Source organism: Giraffa tippelskirchi, chromosome 2 (assembly GCF_054371585.1).
Source record: "Giraffa tippelskirchi isolate mGirTip1 chromosome 2, T2T-mGirTip1v1.2.pri, whole genome shotgun sequence".
NCBI classification, from domain to species: Eukaryota; Metazoa; Chordata; class Mammalia; order Artiodactyla; family Giraffidae; genus Giraffa; species Giraffa tippelskirchi.
Window position 1 is genome coordinate 109,342,064 of NC_137276.1, and position 23,392 is coordinate 109,365,455.

At 52.1% G+C, this 23,392-nt stretch overlaps 3 protein-coding genes across 3 annotated transcripts in view; 2 read left to right on the forward strand and 1 right to left on the reverse strand.

The window, feature by feature from the left end:
• TSPEAR (thrombospondin type laminin G domain and EAR repeats) overlaps positions 1–23,392 on the reverse strand; it is a 184,109-nt gene that overhangs the window by 158,577 nt on the left and 2,140 nt on the right. The window lies entirely within an intron of this gene.
• Positions 11,804–12,454, forward strand: LOC145538292 (uncharacterized). Its single transcript, XM_081570091.1, has one exon. The coding sequence runs from the start codon at positions 11,804–11,806 to the stop codon at positions 12,452–12,454; it is 651 nt and encodes a 216-aa protein (XP_081426217.1).
• LOC145539500 (uncharacterized) lies at positions 17,373–18,221 on the forward strand. Its single transcript, XM_081573597.1, has one exon. The coding sequence runs from the start codon at positions 17,373–17,375 to the stop codon at positions 18,219–18,221; it is 849 nt and encodes a 282-aa protein (XP_081429723.1).

Consider the following 23,392-nt stretch of genomic DNA (forward strand, 5'->3'; position numbering starts at 1 on the left):
TCCAGAGGACAAAGGGCTGAGTCTCAGAGAACTCCTGGTGGGTGGTGACCTTGGCCCTTCATCTTGAGATAGCCTCATAGTTAGAGAAGCAAGTGACAAAGCCGGAAGAGGCCAGTGGCCGGCACTGGAAGCACCCAGCATCTGAGCAGGGGGGCATCAGAAAGGACCCCTGGTAAATCTTCAGAAGAAGGAGGGGCTCTCCATGCCCAGGGGAAGACCGCTGGAGGCTATGGAGAAGCTGCTGCAGGATTAGGAGCAGACGTCTGCTGGCATCCCACTGAGACCCACAGCCTGCATCTACGGAGCAGGGGCCCCTCCCTCACCCTGAAGCAGGACCTGCTCCAGATCCACCTGACAGCCTGGCCAACCCACGACAAGATTTCCAGGGAAGACAGTTTGGAAATGAAGTCTCACCAAAATGGAGAGCTCAGGAAGCACTTTGGACTTTCCACAAATACACCCTAACAAAGTGTAAAACCAAACCCACAAAAAGAAACTCAAGGCGACCAGTTAGTAAGTGACTGTTCGCTAGACAAAAAAGTGAATCATCAGTAAAAGATAAGAGAATGCAGGCCCTCTGAATATTCATAATTTCTAATATATAATCAAAAATCACTAGACATAAAAGATACAGGAAAGGGCTTCCCTGGTGGCTCAGTGGTAAAGAATCCGCCTGCCAACTCAGGAGACATGGGTTCAATCCCTGATCCAGGAAGATCCCACATGCCATGGAGCAACTAAACCCGTGTGTCACAGCTATTAAGTCTGTGCTCTAGAGCCCAGGAGCCACAACTCTTGAGCACACGTGCCACAACTACTGAAACCCTCATAGCCAAAAGTAAGTAAATAAAAAAAAATTTTAAGAAAGATATAGGAAAATATAATTCATGGTTAAAGGATAAAAACACAGTGATGCAGCCTGAGATGGTCCAGATATTGGTCTGGCAGATAATGACTTAGAGCAGCTGTATGTTTAAAGAATCAAAGGAAGATAGGTTCACATAATCAAAGAAAAATATTATGTCCATGAGTTAATAGATAGGGAATCTCAGTTGAGGAATGGCAATTTTTAATAGGAAATCTCAGCTGAGGGAGGGGGGATTCTAGAACTGAGAAGCACAATAGCTGAAATAAAATATCCATTGGGTGGGCCTTACTGAAGGTAGAAGAAGAAAGAGTGAATGTGAAGATATATGAGTAAAAATCATCCAATCTGAAGGAGAAAGAAGAATTAAGAAAAATGAGAAGAACTGTGAGACAATATCAAACAGTCTAAAATATATGTAAGTTCAACCTCAGAAGCTGACTTGAAACAATTTACAGATCCAGTAATCTTAGAAAACCCAAAAGCAGGATAAATATAAAGAAAACCAGATCTGGGCACTTAATCGTTAGAGATGAAAACCCCAAATAAAAAGAAGCATCTTCAAAGCCATGAGAGAAAGAACACTCTACATACGAGAAAAAGAACATGGCTGACTTTTCATCAGAAACAGTGAAAGACAGAAGACGGTAGGATGACATCAGTAAGATGATAAAAGACCAAAACTGCCAATCAAGAATTCTAGATCTAGCGAAGACAAAAAGCAAAAGAAATAAATCTTGAAAACTGAGGGTGAGGAGAAACAATTTCAGAAAAACAAAAGCAAGAGGATTCCTCGCCAGCAGACTTGCATTAGAAGAAATACTGAGGTGGAATATTCCTTGAGGTGGAATAGAAATGGGCTCAGGTAGACACTGGCTGTACAAGTAGGAGTAAGGAACACAGGAGAGGTAGAAAGCAGGTAAGTACAGAAGGTTAGCTTTTCACTTTTCTAGAGACTGACTTGTAAGACAGCTGACAATTTCAAGTGTATTGATACTATTCAGTAACAAGGTCATACATGGACATGTGGCCACATGGGGCTGTCCTGAATTTTCTTTAGCTACGGTTCTGACTTGTGGTCCGAGCCCAAGGAGGGTGTGTGAAGGGCTGAACTCACGGGCCACAAGGGGCTTGTCTAGGGGCCATGAGGTCATTTGCTATGTGGTCTCAGGTCAGCTCAGTCCACTAGTTTTGCAAGTTCTGACCATGCTTTAGCCCCTGAGATCACAGTGGTCTTCATCCTCAGGGTGACTTCATTACTGGGGTGTCTGACTCTTTACAGGACTTCCCAGGGGCGTCCCCTCTGTCCACACCAGCAGCTACACGGGGGCTGCACAGGTGCAGAGGGTTTCAGGGACACAGCCTCAGAGGAGGGAGCAGCACTGTCACCCCAATAAACAGCACCCACCATAGAATAAAGTGCTGAGGCCGGTGTGCAGACAGAACACAGGGCAGGGAGTGGGGCAGGAGGAACTCGTAATCCACACTCCAGCAGCTGCTCCTGCCCTGGAGGAGGACCCCAGTCTCCCACACTGGCTCCAACCTGCCTCACAGGGCCTGGCTGACCAGACCCTTGGGTAGGGAGAGGAATCAGAGGTGGTTCAGCCCTCTCTCCACACCAGTCCTCCTGGGACTTACCCGGGGCTGCCTGACCTGGTTGGGCAATCCTGAGTTGGAAGCTCATGGGGGATCACACCCTTAAGCCTTGCTCTTCAGGGCCAAACAAGATGAATATTTTCATCTGCCTGCCCCTCGCTCTTGTCTGTGCCAACTGATTCTGGACTGTGGGCTATGTCACCAGTGAACCCCTAACTCCCAGCTCTGTTAGACAGCAAGTAAGGACCACAGATTGCAGAGTGAGACCGAGCAGCTTCAGAGCTTCTCCGTTCACAGGGGTGGAACCCGCATGCATTACAGGACCTTCCAGGTCTTCTTGACTGGATATCTGTGTTGCCAGCCCCTTGAATGGTGCCAGGGTTGATAACTGATTGGTTACAAGACAGTCCATGTAAAATGCTTAGCTCAGACTTGGCACAAAGCTGCAGCCCTGTTGCTATAATTATGGCAAAAATGTGGCCACAGCCCCCAGTGAGGAGCCCAACCCCGAGGGAGAACCTTCTGGATGACAAATCAGATGGGGGCACCAGTGCAGTGAGTGTGACTGTGCTTGTGTGGACAGATGACAGGCTGGTTAAATTGGAGAGGACCTTGAAAATCATGATGAGGGGACCCAGTCCTGGCCTGACGGCCCTTCCCCATCCAACCCAGGCTCTGATTCCAGAAATCCGAGGGCCACTGGGTCACTGTCAGCCTCCAGCTGAGGGAGCTTCCTGAACTGAGTCACAGCAGCTGGAAGCTCCAGGAAGAGACCCTCGGGGGGAGGAGGAGGAAAAACAACAGGCGGCCACGAGGAAGACACTCTGTGCCTCATTGCCAGGACGCCACGGCCTGGGTGTAAAGAGCACTCTGGGGAGGGAGCCTCCAGACCAGCCCCATCTTCCATTCTGACCCCTCCAAGCCCCAAACCACCATGTGTGACACCAGCTGCTCTGCGAGCTGCTAGTAGGTCTGCTGTGTGCCCAGCTCCTGCCAGCCGGCCTGCCCTGCTGTCTGCTGCCCCGCCCAGGGCTGCAGGAGCTCCTGCAGTGCCTGCCGTGGGGCTCTGCTGTGCCAACCTGCTGGCAGGTGCCCATCCCCATGCTGCCCAGTGGCCTGCTGTGAGCCCAGCCCCTGCCAGGCATCCTGCTGTGTGCCCGTGAGCTGCCAGCCGGCAGTGTGTGTCCCTGTGAGCTGCAGGCCTGTGTGTGTCCTCGTGAGCTGCCAGCCCACCGTGTGTGTGGCCCCCGCCTGCCAGCCCTCCCGCCCTACCCTCATCTGCAGGCCCCTCACCTGTGGAACCCCTTCCTGCTACTGACAAATCGTCCAGAAAATCGATTCTCTGCTGTTGATCTCGAAAGGCCTCTCCTTGTCTAATTAACAGGATTCTGTCCACGCATCTCAGTGCTGAATCGGTGACAGACCCACATCCCATAGAAGTGGGACATCCACCTTACTTTTCTTATCCATGAAAGCTTAGCAATCTATAAAAAATAAATCTCTGAGCCTCAATGCTGGCTTTTTTGTGATTTTCCCCTAAGCCCTGTCTCCTTGCCATTTGCTGTCCTGGACAAGCTGAGGCCAGCATGGAACTCCTGTCCTGGGGTGGGGGTTCTTCTGAGAAAGCCACGCCCCTGGCACATCGAGGTGGGGGCACTCTGTGGGGAGGGGCGGCCCAGGCTGCTGAATCCAAAGGGCCATTCTCCCGGTGTCTTCATTGAGAAGCTTGATCCTGGGCTCTTTAAGGAAAGAGTAATGAGGCGGGGGTAGGCAGAGCCCAACTTGCAGCTGCCTGCAATTTCACAGAGGGCTTTCCAGGAATAAGGTTCACTGCGAGGTACACTGAAGGCTGGACCGGGAGCCATGGTGGCAAAGGAGCAGATATAAGCTCAAGAAAAGAGTTTCCTACAAGTCAGAGCCACCCTGAACAGAAGACACCTGGCTACTGTCCTGGGTTCAAGCGCTGAAAGGCTGGAAGGCAGCAGGCAGAAGCAGGCACCAGCCATGTGTCTGTCAGCAAGGGAAGTGTTCGTCGCTCAGTTGTGGCCGACGCATTGCGACCCTATGGACTGTAGCCCACCAGCCTCCTCTGTCCATGGGATTCTCCAGGCAAGAATACTGGAGTGAGTTTCCATGCCCTCCTCCAGGGGATCTTCCTGACCGAGACTGAACCTGAGTCTCCTGCATCACAGGCAGATTCTTTAGTATCTGAGCCACCAGGTCAGCAGGGGAGCCAGTCATGAAGCCAGACTCTAGGCAACAGAGGAAAATCAGCACAACAGCAGGGATGAACCTCAAATACACCACGCTGGTGGAGGCAGCCAGGCACAAGGGCACCTGCTGTGTGACTCCGTTTAGGTGAAGCCCTGAGATGAGCTGAACTAATGTGTGACTTGAAAATACACGAAGAGTGGCTGCTTCTGGAGGCTGGGGTAAAGTTGACTGGGTGTGAGCAGGAGGGAGGTCCTGGGTCATGACCACTGAACACTACTCAATGCTTCACCTCCTAGCACATTCGAGTGATGTGTACTGCTGTTGGTAATGTAGAAATCCTTCAGAAAATAAGACACATGGACGAGGGTTTCCTGGGCAGGTACCTGAGGAAGCAGACAAAGCACAGGGCCAGTGGTGGACTCACAGAGCGGACATGTAGATACTCTCTGTTTAAGCCTTTCAACTTCCCATATGTTTGAAATTTTTCACAAAATGAAATTAAAGAATTGAAAATATAGTTAAAATATAAGAATTAAAATATTCATGAAAAGAACAGGAGCCACATATGGGGTTCCTGCTCTGGATGGGGAATTAAACCGAGAGCTTCCGTGCCACTTCCAAGTGAACTGGGGTGTGGCCCAGGGAAACCAGGTCCCAACCCCCAAGTGGAGTAACAGTGGACTCCAGGTCAGCCAGATGTCCAGAGTGCAGGTGGCTGTGAGAAAGCCAGTCTTCTGGTTCAAGGTGGGGGCACAGCCCAGTCACCATCCCATCCAAACTTCCCAAGACCCACCGTGGGGCCCAGGGGGTCAGCTTACAGACAAATGAGGGACTCAACACCTGAGATGGAGGCAGAGGAGAGTGTGCTGACCACAAGGCGGGGCAGCAGAGGTGGGGACCAGCCTGGCCTGGGAGCTCCACAGCACTCTGCTCCCTGCGGGCAGGCCTGGGGGCAGGAGGGTGGGACATGGCCACATGGACGCAGGGGGAGTGCCCAGCTGTCCCACATCCACCCAGGATGTGTGTGTCTCCAGCAGCAGTATTGATACCTCACGGCAGGAGTGGGGGTAAGGCTACTAGGGAGCTGCTGGCAACCTCAGCACATAGCTCTCTTGTTCCTGCATCTGGGTTCCCATCTCCTACTCCAAAATGAAGTCCACCGCCCGACAGATCCCCACCCCAATCCCAGGTGTCACCTTCCCCATGTAGACGAGAGTCCTCTAATACGGCACACCGTGACACACACAGTGGGAAAGGAGCCTGGACCACCAAGGGCCACCCCCACCCTCCCCTCAGCAAACGAGGAAAAGCTGTGGCATGAAAAAGAAAGACCAGGACATAAATATAAAAACATACCCTACGGGAGGCAAAAATATAAGAAGGAGGAGAGACATTTTGAGAAATCCCTAAATGTAACTCATTTAGACATAATAAGACTCATAAGACTTATTAGACTCATAGACTTATTAGACTCATAAGACATTTGAGAAGATGCTACAACCAGAAAACAAGGATAAGAAGCTTTCAAAAGGAAAAATATTAGAAAACTTACCAAAATGGTCCAGATTTTTAAAATAGCTTCTTTAGTTAGAAGTGGAATGGGGAATCCAGAGACCTGTTAGTTTGTCTTCCTCCCCTCCCCTCCCTCCCAGCCCATCCCTCTTCCCCCTCTTTGTCTTCTTCTTCCCCTCCTCTCTTTCTCTCTCTCTCTGATACATGTCCTCTCCTTTGAAGTGTCTCCCCAGGACTTGGTCTTAAAACCTTGTCACTTTGAGTCCCTCTCTCTCTCTCTACAAGCTTTAAGGAATCATGGAGTTGACATGCACATCATCACTGAGTATCAAGGTGGAGAACTGACAGCAAAGAATGGCCATCACCCATATGTCTCCAATGTCTTAAACTGTTAACACAGTATGATGAACTCAGTGTAGTTCAGTTCAGTCCCTCTGTCATGTCTGACTCTTTGCAGCCCCATGGACTGCAGCACGCCAGGCCTCCCTGTTCATCACCAACTCCCAGAGTTTACTCAAACTCATGTCCATTGAGTCAGTGACACCATCCAACTATCTCATCCTCTGTCATCCCCTTCTCCTCCTGCCTTCAATCTTTCCCAGAATCAGGGTCATTTCAAATGAGTCAGCTCTTGTCATCAGGTGGCCAAAATATTGGAGTTTCAGCTTCAACATCAGTCATTCCAATGAACATTCAGGACTGATCTCCTTTAGGATGGACTGGTTGGATCTCCTTGCAGTCCAAGGGACTCTCAAGAGTCTTCTCCAACACCACAGTTCAAAAGCATCAATTCTTCAGCACTCAGCTTTCTTTATACTCCAGCTCTCACATCCATATATGACTACTGGAAAAACCATAGCCTTGACTAGATGGACCTTTGTTGGCAAAGTAATGTCTCTGCTTTTTAATATGCTGTCTAGGTTGGTCATAACTTTTCTTCCAAGTAGTAAGCATATTTTAATTTCATGGCTGCTGTCACCGTCTGCAGTGATTTTGGAGCCCCCAAAAATAAAGTCTGTCACTGTTTCCGCTGTTTCTCCATCTGTTTGCCATGAAGTGATGGGACCAGATGCCATGATCTTCGTTTTCTGAATGTTGAGCTTTAAGCCAACTTTTTCACTCTCCTCTTTCACTTTCATCAAGAGGTTCTTTAGTTCTTCTTGCTTTCTGCCATAAGGGTTGTGTCATCTGCATATCTGGAGAAGAAAATGTCAATCCACTCCAGTACTCTTGCCTGGAAAATCCCATGGACGGAGGAGCCTGGTAGGCTGCAGTCCATGGGGTTGCTGAGGGTCGGACACGACTGAGAGACTTCACTTTCACTTTTCACTTTCGTGCATTGGAGAAGGAAATGGCAACCCACTCCAGTATTATTGCCTGGAGAATCCCAGGGACAGGAGAGCCTGGTGGGCTGCTGTCCGTGGAGTCGGACAGAGTCAGACACAACTGAAGCGACTTAGCAGCAACAGCAGCATGTGCATATCTGAGGTTATTGATATTTCTCCCAGCAATCTTGATTCCAGCTTGTGCTTCATCCAGCCCAGCGTTTCTCATGATGTACTCTGCATATGAGTTAAATAAGCAGGTGACAATATACAGCCTTGATGTACTCCTTTTCCTATTTGGAACCAGTCTGTTGTTCCATGTCCAGTTCTAACTGTTGCTTCCTGACCTGCATACAGATTTCTCAAGAGGCAGGTCAGGTGGTCTGGTATTCCCATCTCTTTCAGAATTTTCCACAGTTTATTGGCTGTGGAACACAGCCACACAGTCAAAGGCTTTGGCGTAGTCAGTAAAGCAGAAATAGATGTTTTTCTGGAAACCCCTCCTTTTTCGATGATCCAGCAGATGTTGGCAATTTGATCGCTGGTTCCTCTGCCTTTTCTAAATCCAGCTTGAACATCTGGAAGTTCACAGTTCACATATTGCTGAAGCCTGGCTTGGAAAATGTTGAGCATTACTTTACTAGCGTGTGAGATGAGTGCAATTGTGTGGTAGTTTGAGCATTCTTTGGCATTGCCTTTCTTAGGGATTGGAATGAAAACTGACCTTTTCTAGTCCTGTGGCCACTGCTGAGTTTTCCAAATTTGCTGACATATTGAGTGCAGCACTTTCACAGCATCATCTTTGAGGATTTGAAATAGCTCAACTGGAATTCCATCACCTGCACTAGCTTTGTTCGTAATGATGCTTCCTAAGGCCCACTTGACTTCACATTCCAGGATGTCTGGCTCTAGGTGAGTGATCACACCATCATCATTATCTGGGTCATGAAGATCTTTTTTGTACTGTTCTTCTGTGTATTCTTGCCACCTCTTCTTAATATCTTCTGCTGCTATTAGGTCCATACCATTTCTGTCCTTTATTGAGCCCATCTTTGCATAAGATGTTCCCTTAGTATCTCTAATTTTCTTGAAGAGAACTCTAGTCTTTCCCATTCTATTGTTTTCCTCTATTTCTTTGCATTGATCACTGAGGAAGGCTTTCTTATCTCTCCTTGCTATTCTTTGGAACTCTGCATTCAGATGGGTATATCTTTCCTTTTCTCCTTTGCTTTTCACTTCTCTTCTTTTCACAGCTATTTCTAAGGCCTCCTCAGACATCCATTTTGCTTTTTTGCATTTCTTTTCAGTGAGGATGGTCTTGATCCCTGTCTCCTGTACAATGTCATGAACCTCTGTCCATAGTTCATCAGCCACTCTATCATATCTAGTCCCTTAAATCTATTTCTCACTTCCACTGTGTAATCGTAAGGGATTTGATTTAGGTCATACCTGAATGGTCTAGTGGTTTTCCCTACTTTCTTCAATTTAAGTCTGAATTTGGCAATAAGGAGTTCATGATCTGAGCCACAGTCAGCTCCCGGTCTTGTTTTTGTTGACTGTATAGAGCCTCTCCATCTTTGGCTGCAAAGAACTAGCCATGACTTATATAGCTGTCTTCCTCTAAAATTAACCTATTATTTTCAAGAATTCTTAAGTCCCCATCAACACACTAAGAATTGGAAAACTGACACATAACACTTACCAAGGACCTATTCATCCATATTATACCAACCACAAAAATGCACGAAAGAAGGACACTATATATTAATAAAAAGACTTAATTCATCAAGATGATATAAGAATTAAAAATATATATGCACCACACAACAGAGACCCAAAAATATATGAAGCAAACGTTGGCAGAATTGAAGTGAGAAGCAGACAGTTCTGTGATAATAGTCGAAGCCTTGAATACCCCATGTTCAATAATGAACAAAACATCTAGGCAGATCAATAAGGAAACAGAGGACTTGAACAACACTGCAAATCAGCTAGTTAAAGCAAACACACAGAACACACCACCCATCAATAGCACATTAAATGCTCTCCAGGACAAGCCGTACATTAGGACACAAAACAAGCCTCAGTGAATTTAAAAAAAAACAACAACTGAAATCATACAAAGGGTCTTTTCCAATCACAATGGAATGAAGTTAGACATCAATAACAGAAAGAAACTAGAAAATTCACAATATGTGGAACTTAACAGATTATTTGTTAATGGGGGTCAAAGAAAAGTTAAGAAATTAGAAAATACTAATAATGAATTAAAATGAAAGCACAATGTATCAAACCTATGGGATGCAGTGAAGGCTGCACAGAGGGGAATTTAAGCCTCTAAATGCCTACTTTTAAAAAAAGAAGAATGGGGACTTCACTGGTGGTTCAGTGGTAGAAAATCTGCCCTCCGATACAAGGTATGTGGGTTCGATTTGTGGTCAGGAAACTAAGTGAGCCACAACTCCTGAGCCTGCACACCTCAACTAGAAAGAAACCTGTACACTGCAAAGAAGACCCCATATGCCACAACTAAGACCCAATGCAGCCAAATATTAAATAAACATTTTAAAAAGAATGATCACAAATCAATAAACTAACTTTATACCTTGAGGAACTAGAAAAGAGCAAACTAAATCTAAAGATAGAAGGAAGGAAATACTGCAATTAGGTGAAAATAAATGGCATAACAGAAAAACAGCAGAGAATTAACAAAACCAAGTTTCACTCTTTGGAAAGATATACAGATAGACTAGCAAACGAAAAAGAGAGAAGGTACAATAACTAAATTCAGAATTGAAAGTAGGGATATTACTATGAACCTCAGAGAAATAAAAAGCATTATAAAAGAATACCATGGACAATTTTGTATGCCAACAAATTATAACCTAGATGAAATAGAAAGTTTTCCATTAATGAAACTGACTAAAAAAGAAACAGAAAATCTCTACAGACCTACAACAAAATATTGAATTATTAATCACTAATCTCACAGGGAAAAAAAGCCCAGGACCAGATGGCTTCACTGGTGAATTCTACCAGCATATAATAAACTAACACCAAACCTTCTCAGGCTTTTCCAAAAACCAGATGAGAGAACACTTCCTAACTCCTGTGATGCCAGCATTTCCCAGAAGTAAGAAAAATTACTCACCAATATACTTTATGAACATAGATGCAAAAATGCTCAACAAAACACTAGGAAACAGACTCCAATAGCATATCAAAATGATTATATACCATGACCAAGTGCCATTTATACCAGGAATGCAAGGTTGGCTCAACATTTTTTTAAAAAATTAACCAATATACCACATTAACAGAATGAAGGAAAAAAAGATACAAGTTCTCAGACTACCCTGGTGGTACAGTGCCTAAGAATCTACCTGCCAATGCAGGGGACACAAGTTCAATCCCTGATCCAGGAAGATTCCATGTGCCACACAGCAACTAAGCCCTCGTGCCACAGTTTCTAAGCCCATGCTCTAGAGCCCATGCTGTAGAGCCCACGAGCCACAACTACTGAGCGCTTGTGCCACGACTAATGAGGCCCATGCTCCTAGAGCCTGTGCTCCACAATAAAAGGAAGTCTTCCCACAGCAACAAAGAGCCAGGGCAACCAAAAATTTAAAAATAAATAAAATAAATAATCTTTAGAAGACATGATCTCAATTGATGTAGAAAAGGATTTTGACAAAATCCAACACAATTTCATAATTAAAAAAAAATCCTCAGAAAATTAGGAATAGAAGAGAAATTCTTCAACACCATAAAAGGGATATATGAGAAATCCACAGCTAACATGACACTCAACGCACCCTTCATTGGTGTATGAATTCGGGAGAAAATAACATGCCAATGAAGAGAGTATTTAAAAAGAACAAAACATGCTAGTGATTCAACTGAGTGTTGAGAAGTAAGGGAATAATAGTAAGAAGCCCCAGAAAGATGCTTGGTGGTGGGGCTGTGAGGAGCTGCTGGCCGTCTAGAGTCCACCCACAGGATGGGCTCCAGCATACTGGACACCACCCCTGGGGCTGAACCCCTGTCCCATGGATCCCCTGGGCTCCAACCTCTCAGGAGTTTAATGAATTGAGTGACCTGTCATGGGATTATGATGAGCATCCTCAGGACCTGCTCCAACAACAAGGAAGCAGACTCTGCTGGGCCCCCGTGATGCAACAACACACACCCCAGAGCTGTATATAAACTCCAACCACCTAAGAACATCACACAGCCTCACCCATCCACTCCCTCACACACTCACACCTCTTCAAGCCCCATCACCTCCACCATGGCTGCCTCCGCCCTGTCCGTCTGCTCCAGCGATCTGAGCTACGACTGTCCAGAGAGCTGCTGTGAGCTCCCATGCTGTGCCCCCAGCTCCTGCGCCCCGGTCTCCCTCTCCCACCTGACCCTCCTCTATGCCCCAGTGAGCTGCGAGTCCAGCTCCTACTGTCAGCCAGCCTGCAGCGGCTCCTGCCCAGGCTCATGCTGCCAGCAGTCCAGCTGCCAGCCCTCTTGCTGCACCTCCTCCCCCTGCCAGCAGGCCTGCTGTGAGCCCGTCTGCTGCAGGCCTGTCTGCTGCACACCTGTCTGCTATGAGGCCCCCACCTGCTCAGCCCCCTCCCCCTGCTGCAGACCCTCCTCCTCCGTGTCCCTCCTCTGCCAGCCTGTGTGCCGCCCCACCTGCTGTGTGCCCGTCTGCTGCAGGCCTGTGTGCTGTGAGGCCTCCCCCTGCTCAGCCCCCTCCCCCTGCTGCAGACCCTCCTCCTCCGTGTCCCTCCTCTGCCAGCCCGTGTGCCGTCCCGCCTGTTGCGTGCCCACTTCCTCCTGCCAGCCCAGTTGCTGCCGCCCGGCCTCCTCCGTGTCCCTGCTCTGCCGGCCCGCGTGCTCCCGCCCAGCTTGCTGCGTCCCCACCTCAGCCCCAGAGCCCTGCTGCTGACCTGGCATATCCCCTCAGGGCCAGCCAGGCACCATCGGGCAACCCCCCACCACCAGCCTCATGGCCATCTTCAGGGTTTCTCCAGGAGCTCTGAGCTACATGGGCACCCTCTAGTCCTCTCTACCCAGGAGTGGGGTCCCCTCCAACTCCAGATGACCGTGCCCGTGCCTACTGCCCACTCCTCCCGGGACCCAGTGCTCAGGCCTTGGGACCAGGTTTTACAATCCAGACCCCAGTGGTCTCATCTCAGAAGCTGCTTGAAAATGTAATAAACTTGACTGCATTTAGTGGTGCTTTACTCTCTTCCGGTCATTTCTTGCATTGCCAGCCAGTCTCCACAGAGGCCAGGGCACTGGCACTGCTCGAGTCCTCGCTGCCCTCCTGTCCCCGGCCTCACAGGCCTCCTGGGGGCCGTTCTCCAAGCAGGCCTAGCACCCAGGTCCTGTCCTAGGAGCCAGCCAGGCAGGCAGGTCCTCAGCAGTGGCTAGTCATAGGCACAGGAACTTCACTGCCTTGGGCATTTCCTGGCCCCCTGCAGTGGGGTGCTGGCAGGACACTGGATTCAGGCCACTAGGTGGAGAGGGTGGGGCCTCTGCCCGCAGCAGGAGGACTCAGAGCCTGGCCAAGCGGTCCCTCTCAGTCCCTTGAGCTTTCCTGCCCCACCTTCCTTCTTTGGCACCTACAACCCCTCTGTCCAGAGTCCTCGCTCCGACCACACGCCCCGAGGTCTTTTCTAACATAAACAATGAGTGAGACTCAGCCCCCATCCCTCCCAGCTCAGTGCAGCTGTACCTCATCCCCAGAGCTTCCTCACCGTTCTCCCAGCCCCTTCTCCACCTTGACACCCTCCCCTCTACACTCCCACCCCCATGTGGCTGACCCTACTCCCGGCCTGGTCACCAAAGGCCCCTTGGCAAAGGTCAATGTCCCCCTTGACCTTGTCCTGTGGACCTATCCCTGCAGAATTTAGCCCTCAACTTGGGGACAAGTCCCTCTGCTCCTCCTCACCCCTCTGTCTTCCCAGGCCCTCTCCCTGACCTCCGTCCACCACCCTGCTCCTGTGTCTGGACCTTCTGATGCATCTTGGAGCCTCTCCTGGGCTCCTGGCCACTCATGGCACCTCCAGACATGACCCCACCCCAGAACTTGTGGAAGCCCTTCGTAGACCATCTGAAGCTGAGTTAGCACTTTCCCCATCTAGCCTCTGCTTGCACTCCATCCCCAGGGTGCGGGTCCCCTGCTGGGCCAGCTGGACTCCACTCCCACCCCCACCCCACTGTCCTGGGCCTGAGCCTGAGGCTCTTCGGCCACATGTTTGGGGTCTGTCCCTGCCTCTCACGGCCACCATTTCCCCTGGTCAGGCTGATGCTGCCCTGTGTTTGCTAAACGGCTCTGGGCAGTGGACGGGGCCAGGGTCCCAGCTTCAGGGCCCCTGTTGCTGCCAACAGCCTATCCTCAGCATGAGGGGCTGTGCTTGGAGGACTCCCAGTGATGCACATTCTTCTACAGAATTTATTCTGGGAAGGAAGTGTCATTGTCCAGTAAAACGTGCCTATTTTGGAGAAAGAAGAAAAGTTTACAGGTTTGGGGGAAACTCTGCCTTCCAGGGTCCTTCAAGAGATCAGCACAAAGCCCCAGCTGCTAAAAATAAATAAAACTTTCAAAACCTTTTTGAACTTTTAAGAATCAATAAAAATTGTTTTAATTTAAAAAAGGGACTTCCCTGGCAGTCTAGTTGATAGGGACAGAATGAAAGGACAAAATAGGTGATTAAATAGTAAATCCCACTAGGGAATTGTAAGTAAAAAATATGAGAGACCCCTGTAAGTTAATGATTACTCAAGAAAGCAGGTTTACTTAACCATAAAACCAAATAGGCTTGCTTAGCAACAAAACTATGCAACAGAAGTACAAGATATGTCCCAAACCAACAAAACAATGGTGACATGAGACCCACATCCTGCTCAATGAGCTCAATCAGTTGTTCCATGTGCTGAGTCACTTCAGTTATGTCCAATTCTTTGCCACCCTATAGACCATAGCCCACCAGTTTTCTCTGTCCATGGGATTTCTCTAGGCAAGAATATTGGAGTGGGTTGCCATTTCCTCCTTCAGGAGATCTTCCCAACTCAGGGATCAAAACCATGAGCACCATCAATTAGTAACCCCCAAAATATGTTCTTTGCACAATATCCCCAAAACGATAAAACAATAGTAGAAAATAGGGCCTGCAACCTGCCCAATGGTGTCATCAAGTAAATGACTCCCAAACAGCTCTGCACACAGAAAACAATCGCTTATGGGAAGGTGACTTTTCAAAATGAAAGACCCTCATTGTACCGAGACCTGAAAATATTTTTCCAAAGTGCTATAACAGTCCTGGCCTGACCATCTAGGGAGGGACAGGTAAACTCCCCTGCCATACCCGGGGAAAAACTGATGATGGAAACATGGCGTCTCCTGAGAAAGACAGAGAAGGTCTCATCTCCTCCCTACTTTTCCTTTGATTAGAAAACTGTGTCCGCTAAATTATCAGGGCATGGCATTTCTCACCCACCCACTTGTAAGCTTTACAGTGTCCTATTCTAATAAGTGAAAGTGAAAGTGTTAGTCACTCAGTTGTGTCTAACTCTTTGTGACCCCATGGGCTATAGCCACCAGGCTGCTCTGTCCATGGGATTCTCTAGGCAAGAATACTGGAGTGGGCTGCCGTTCGCTTCTTCAGGGGAACTTCCTGACCCAGGGATCAAACCCAGGTCTCTTGCATTGCAGGTGGATTCTTGACCATCTAAGCCACCAGGGAAGCCTATTCTAATAAACCACTTCTTATCTACCACTTTGCTCTCACTGAATGCTTCGCTGCCTTGACACATAAAGGACTATGATACTGGAGCTCTTCAGAGGCCTGCTGAAATGACACCAATCAATTTCACAGTGACTAAGACCTCGTGCTTCCAAAGCAGGAGGCTTGGGTTCAATCCCTGGTTGGGGAACTAAGATCTCATATGCTGCAGAGGGCAGCCAAAAAGCAAAAACAAATAAGTAAATAAATATTTTAAAGGCCAGAGCACGGGCAGCAGAGATTCTGGCAGCAGAGGAGAGCTGATGCCTGGGCTGCCTGGGCAGGGCTGAGCCTTTACCTGCGCCCTGGGTGCTCCCAAAGCAAGCATGTGCAGGAAGATGGAGAGGAGGTGAATAGAGGCAGGAAGAGAGGAGAGCAGACCCCTGGAGCTCCCTTTCTGACTCAGAGCCTCCCAGCAACCACAGCCCGGAAGCTTTTTCTGGATCAGCCCACACCTGTGCACATGACCTTGGGAGGAAAAAGAACTTTGCAGACTGACTGCAACTTGCTGATTAAGGCTCTTGACCAGGAGGAGGGGACGTGAAGACAGGCAGAGGCTGAAGGGAAGTGTCCACAAGCCCAGGATGCCCGGAGGCACAGAAGCTGGAGGAGGCAGGAAGGGCCCTCCTCTCTGGCCATAGGATGCCCCGATCTCAGCTCATTATAACTCTTCTCCGATTTCTGGCCTCAAAACTGTGAGAGAATACAATTCTGTAGTCTGGATATTTCACATGATCCAGTGTTGACCATTTGTTACAACAGCCACAAGAAACTGGTGCAAACGTACATGATAAACAGATTCATAATTTCTAAGTGTTGTGGCTTAAGATGTCATTGAGACAATATAAAAACAATTAATAATGAAATAAACCTTCCTGTCCAGCCAACCGCTCCCTGTACACACCATCAAGGGTCAGCCTGCCCTTCTGCCCAGCCCCAGACTCCTTGGCAGGGTCTCCCCACCCCCAGCCCCCACCCCTCCATGGTAGCTGTCACATCCCAGCTGCTCTGCATGCTGGCCTCACTAACCCATGCCACCCGTGCCATCTGTCTCTCCCCTCCCCCACCCTTCACCTGCAGAGTCACCCTGACTGCTGCACCTGGCAGTGTTTCAGGCTCAAACAGCTTTTGGTGACTCTTCCCTAGACCACTGAGCATCCCACAAGGGTGTCTCAGGAGCCCACAGACAGAGGTCCAGGCTCAGCTCCCAGGAAAGATACAGCAGAGGTGGGGCGGGGCAGAGTCTGAGTGGACGTCTGGAAGGAGGCTGGAGGAGAGGCAGAAGGAGCCCCAGCAAGCTGCTCGGCAGAAGGAGGGGTGACCCATCCTTGGGAGCCTGAGCAGGTGCCCAGCTTTGGGAGGAGGGTGCAGCCACTCCCAGCCCCACCTGGCAGAGCCTCTGCTGGGCCACCTGCTGTGGCCCGAGCCACAGGGATGCCTAGAGCCTAGCAGGTGGAAAGGAGACACACTGAGCATGGGGACCACTGCCCATAAACATGAGCACACCCATGGAGATGCAGTCTGTCAGTCTCAGCCACGCCCTTCCCCCAAGCCTTGCCCAAAACAGGGCAGCTGGCCACGCCTAGCCAGAACCCACCCAGGTAACCTCCTCCCTGCATCTGCAGGGGCTTGTGCGAAATGCAAAAGGGGCCACACACCTCAGTAAAGAGCCCCTTCCAGGGCCCAGAATCCAAGTCACATTCCCTAATCCCCTGGCGCCCAGAATAAGTGCCCAGCAGCCAAGAGCCCCCACTGCCCACACTGGGTCCACCCCAACCTTGTACTCCCACACCCACTGAGCACGTGGTCAGGAGCAGCACTGCCCGACACACAGGCAGGACATTTACGAGCTGGGCCTCCATCTCCCAGGAAAATAATGCAGCCCTAATGAGGGTTCCCTGGAGCCAGATCCAAACATCAACCAGGAAAGGAGTGCGTTGTGAGCCTCTGTTGGGACAACACACACACAGAAGAGGGGTATAAAGCCAGCAGCCTGAGCACCTCACACATACATGCTCACTCACTCACTCACACACACTCACATCCTCACCCTCCTTCAGCCCCACTGCCTCCACCATGGCCACCTCCGCCCTGTCTGTCTGCTCCAGTGACCTGAGCTACGGCAGCCGGGTCTGCCTGCCCGGGTCCTGTGACTCCTGCACCGGCTCCTCCTGGCAAGTGGACGACTGTCCAGAGAGCTGCTGTGAGCCCTCGTGCTGTGCCCCCAGCTGCTGCGCCCCCATCCCCCGCCTGACCCTCCTCTGCGCCCCAGTGAGCTGCGAGTCCAGCCCTTGCTGCCAGTCAGCCTGCAGCAGCTCCTGCCCGGCCTCGTGCTGCCAGCAGTCTAGCTGCCAGTCCTCCTGCTTCACCTCCTCCCCCTGCCAGCAGGCCTGCTGTGAGCCTGTCTGCTGTGAGTCTGTCTGCTGCAGGCCCATCTGCTATACACCTGTCTGCTGCACACCTGTCTGTTGCACACCTGTCTGTTGCACACCTGTCTGCTGTGAGACCTCCCCTTGTTCTACCTCCTCATGTTGCCAGCAGCCCAGCTGCCAGCCCTCCTACCGCACCTCCTCCCTCTGCCAGCAAGACTGCTGTGAGCCTGTCTGCTGCAGGCCCGTGCGCTGTGAGGCCTCCCCCTGCTCAGCCCCCTCGTCCTGCTGCAGACCCTCCTCCTCCGTGTCCCTCCTCTGCCGCCCCGCCTGCTGCGTGCCCACCTCCTCCTGCCAGCCCAGCTGCTGCCGCCTGGCCTCCTCCGTGTCCCTGCTCTGCCGGCCTGTGTGCTCCTGCCCGGCCTGCTGCATGCCCGCCTCCTCCTGCCAGCCCAGCTGCTGCCCCCCGGCCTCCTCTGTGTCCCTGCTCTGCTGGCCCTCATGCTCCCGTCCAGCCTGCTGCATCCCCGCCTCAACCCCAGAGCCCTGCTGCTGACCTGGCACGTCTTCTCAGGGCCAGCCAGGTGCTATGGGCCACTCCGTCCCCCTCTGTTGCCAGCCTCTGGCCCCCTTCAGGATTTGACCCAGACCTACATGAACATGCACTGACCTGAAACCCCAAGAAGCAGGGCTTAGCCCACTTGCAGCCTCTGGGTCAGGCCCAGATGAACCTGAGACAGCCTCATGTTACCGAGGGTCCACAGGCTTCTCCTGACAGCCATGGACACTGCTGTTCCCCCCAGCCTTTGGGGGCCTTGCTCTGCCCTGTCTCTGCCCCTTCTGTGCTGTGTACCTTCCTCCCACAGGGGTCTTGAGCTGAGTGAATAAACACCATCCTCACCCGGCTGGTTCTCTCTCCCAGATAGCCATATGTGTCACTGTCTCCAGCCTCCGGGCTGACATAAGTAACCCCATCCTCAGCAGCTGTGTCTTGGGAGCATTTCCAAGGGGGTCGAGCTCTAAGGCCCACTGCAGTCGTTCCCCCGGCCCTCGACTCCTGTGTCTGACTCTCCAGGAAGCTCTGGGGGGCTGTGCTATGTGACCAAGACTGTGGTGGCAACCACTGGCCAGTGGGCCCCTTGGCAGGAGGGCCCCTTTGCCCCCATCTGGCTCTCCATGGTCAGCCTGAGACACGCAGGGGCGGGGCCTCCTGGGACACAGCTGAAGTGGAGCATTCCTGCTGACCCCCAGATCCCCTGCCTCTCCACCTGCCCTCAAACTTGGTGCTTTATTCAGTCTTCAAATGCCCCAGCCTGCCTGTCTGTGCCACAGACCCCTGACCCGCCCCCTCCCCAGCCCCTGGTTCAGGCTGGGTGGAAGCCAGAGGGTAGGTGACTTCCAGGGCCCACACTCGAGGTCCTGAGGCCCAGGCTTGCTGCCTGAGGCCTACTCCTGGGGGTGCTCTGGAGTGCCCCTCATGTTTGCCAGAGCCGAAAAGCTTCCTACACCCCACCCTTGCTTCCAACCTACCTTCCCCTGCCTCACCCCTTCCCCAGTGCCACCTCCTAGCTCTTGACCTGACCCTACTAGTGACATGACACCGCTCCCCTCAGGAGGCCATGAAATCCCAAAGGAAAGGGGGTCAGAGAGATCACCTGACCTCTGATGGTCTCCCCCGGAGACCCTGGTTCAGACTCCTGGGGCTAGGATGGCTTTTCCACTGCCACTGTCCCCCCAGACACGGGTCCTCTGGAAACCTGTCAGTGGGAGTAGGGCCCTCTTGCAACTAGAATTGGGTAGTGGAAACGGGTGCAGACAGACTCACCCTATGCCCTCTGCCTACACTCTGGGGCTGCAGGGTCCTGATCCTGCCTCCCCTACTCCCCGCCCCACAGGACCCTGCCCATGTCTTCTGGGACCCTCTTATGGAGAAGGTGTGAGACATCAACTTCCCCAGCTGTTACGGTGATAGGAAATCCCCTGGGGCTCTGCTCACCTGGGCCTCCCTATGCCTTCACCAGCCTCCCTCTGGCCAGCTTCACCAACCGCCCAAGGACCAGGGAACTAGGGGCCAGCTTTCTGTATGCCTCAACTCCTCCGGCCAGCTACTGAAACGCACAGGCCCCTTCTCAAAAACACACATTTAAATGCATATAATGTAATCTTCCAGATTTCAAGAAAAGACCATGATCATTACCAATTATCAAAAAAAAATTTTTTTTCTACTGACTAGTAATAAAGATGTGGGGCTTCCCTGGTAAAGACTCCACCTGCCAATGCAGGAGACGTGGGTTCCATCCCTGGGTTGGGAAGATCCTCTGAAGTAGGAAATGACAACCTGCTCCAGTATTCTTGCCTGGGAAATCCCAAGCTCAGAGGAGACTGGTGAGGCTCCATAAGGTCACAAAAGAGTTGGACATGACAGGTACTAAACAACAACAAAAGTAAGGTGTGGGCTTTCTCACTAAGACATTAAGAAGAGGGAGTGGCAAGCCTCATTCGGATAGAGGACAGAAATTTCATGCATATTTGGACGGAGCACAGGGATGCTGGCACCTCAGATGGCGCCTCAGCTGGAGACAGTCCCAGGTGTTGCCAACACCGGGCACACCCCTCACTGGGAGCTGTTGCTTCTGGGTTAGTTTTGAAGAGGAAGGTGCAGCCAGTTTCACCCAAGTTCACGGCAGCTGAATTCCAACCCCCAGCTCTGAATGGAGCCACCTGCCTAAGGGACAGAGCACCTGTGTACAGTGGCAGCGGCCAGTCACCACTGACCTTTCCCTGAGGCACTCCAAGTTCAGTGTGCCACACCCCAGACACACGACATGCGGAGAGCATCGTCGCAGGGGGGGTCGTTGCCCAGCGCAGGGGTCCCCAGAGCCGGGTCCCCAGGAGTCTGCACCTGAGTCTGGACACCGCTGACACTGAGCCCCAGCCCAGCGCCAGTGTCCAGCCCACCTGCGCCAGGTGGGGCTGAGGAGTTGCAGCGCTGGTGGCCTGGGAGGGCAAAGAGTCTCCCCTGGTTTCTCGCGCTGCCAGGCTACTGCAGAAACCATGGAGCTGCGTGGAGCCAAAACCACAACCGAACTTCACCTCCAGGTGGCCGTGCACACATTCACACACTAATACCCATACGTATTCGCACACTCACGCACACTCACATGCAGGCGCATGCCCCACCTTCCCCTCAACACAGGATGACCCCCTCGGTCGACTCGCGCCCACGGTCCAGGCAGGCCTGCAGGTGTGACGCCAAGGCCCGCGCGGTGGCCCCCACCCCGCCCCACAGGGCCCAAAGGTGGGCAGCTCTGGCCTTTGGGGTCGCCTCCCCTCCCCCCTCCCTTACAGGAAGCTGGCGCGGAGGGGCTCGCTGGGCTGCAAACCCATTGCGGTGTCACCATTGACCCCAGGGACATTCTCCTTTCCCTCGCCCTCCTCCCAGCAGCGAGTAAGTACCCCTGACTTTGCCAGACACTCTCATTAGATTGGATTTGCCGGAGACCCCCACAAATTCCCTAAAGCACAGTGCCCAGACCTGGGGGCGGGATGAAAAGTGAGCAGCTAATACAGGGGTCCCCTACCCCGTGCCCCAGCCGCTCCCAGGACCAAGACCTGCCGGAAGGACCGGCTTTCAGGCTTTGTGAGAAGAGCTGGGGGGTAGGAGCATGTAGGCGTGGCTGAGGGGTGAGAGAAGGGTGAGGCGCTTGGGAGCCCCCAGCCCCCACCCAGAGTGCTCCAGCGGGAGCCGTGTTCCACCCCCGCCCCCTTCAGGCAGAAATGTGGGGTTAGGATGCAGAGCGCCCCGGCACTCCCCAGACTCTCAGGACAGGGAGAGAAGTGGGCACCCTCCCACTCTACTGGACACCCACACAGAGGTCCCCTCTAAGCCTGGAGCTCAGAATCCACTCAGGAGCACAGGGCAGGGGGGAGGGGGAAATGAGGCAGATGGGGAGGGCAGGGTTCCAGTTGGAAGCAAAATCCAGACCCCAAAACTCAGAATGGTGGCTTCTTAGATTTTGTCCTGGAAAAAGGCCTCCTGGAAATCCATCATTTACTCTTAAAAATCAAAACCGTAGAAGCAGCATATAGCGTATGTTGTTGCTATGTTGTTACCTTGTGGCCCAGCCGTGTCCTACTCTTCGTGACCTCATGGACTGTAGCCCACCAGGCTCTTGTCCATGGGATTTTTCAGGCAACAATACTGGAGTGGGTTGCCATGCCCTCCTCCAGGGGACCCAACCTGTGTCTCCTGTGTTTCCTGCATTGCAAGTAGATTCTTTACCCGCTCAGCCATCGGAGGAGCCCCTTTGTGTATGAGGTTCCATTGCAAAAATGAGTAATTTTTGTTTCCTAATTTCTGTGCAGTGTCCTAGCTTAATGGTTGAGAATGTTTTAAAAGGAAACGGGTGTCAGGCTGACAGTTTGTCCCCACCTGCCAGCCACCCCCCAGCCCTGCAAAACTGTCAAGCAGGTTAGGCGGGCCTTTCAGCCTGGGTCCCCTCATGACCGCGCTAGGCAGCCTCCCCTCCCTGTGGCACATGCAGAGTGGTCCCACGTGCCGGCTCCTGGGGTCACCTGGGCTGTGGAGCTCAAAAGGCTGCTCTTCATCCGTGCGCTGGCCTGGGGCTGGGGCTATTCCCAAGCAGCCTGGTGGCCACAGTACCAGAGGGTGGGGTGGGGTCAGGTGGGGTGGAGGCCACACCCACGTGGACAGAGGTCCCCTGACCTGAAGCAAGCTGCAGCTCCCAGACTGCCAACTGCTCAGACAGCCTTGCTGCGTGAGCCCAGCAGGGGGTGTTGTGCCCACACTGACTCCTAGGAACCCGCGTGTGGGCCTCGCCAGGTGTCAGGATTCCCCAGCTCCTGCAGCGTTTTCATTAAAGGAGCCCAAAAGACAGGGTGGGAGAGTTCCTGGGAGCTGCCAGAGGCGGGACAGGGATGGCTTACTGCTACCCCCAGATGTCCTTCACTGAGCTGCCTGCCTGCCTGTTGGCTTGCAGCTTCCACACCCCACTAGCTTTTATAATGCAAACCTGTCCCCCACCTCTCCTGGGCACTGCCTCTAGCCCCAGGGATGCGCCCCACCCCAGATCCCAGGTCTGATCCCACCCACAGCCTGCCCTGGGGTCCCCCACGTCCGCCGACAGCGTTGTCCATGTGCCGGGTAGGGCTGCGGTGTGCCGGTGTGCCAGCTCCCAGCCTGGGGCACAGCATCTCCCTTGCAGGGGTGTCGAGCAAGTGAAGGAGGGAGGGGAGTGCAGCAGGTGCTGGATCCATCAGGTACCCACACCTCAGCACGGCCCTGAGTCCTAGGCAAGGAGATGCCTCTGACTACTCCCGGGATTACAGAGGATGCTGTTCTGACACCCCACAGCAAGTCAGCCCCTGGACCCCCACCCCACCCCCTTCTCTCTGCCCCGCCCCCTACACCCACCAGTGACCCAGCCTTGGGGTCCAGCTGTCCCCATTATGGCTCCCACTGAACCCCTCCACCTTTCCTGTCCACATGGAGATGACACCGGGTGGGGATGGGCTGAATTAGGGGTGGACAGCAGGCTCTTTGGCCACAGCTGCCGGTCACTCCTTGACCGAGAGCACTGGCCTAGAATTCAGGCCACCAAGCTGTCCCTGCAGGACACACCTAGCCACTTCCCTGGCACTACATACATCACACCCCCCAGAATTGTGGACTTGGTGTGGGAGCTAGTAGAGTCTTACAGTCATGGT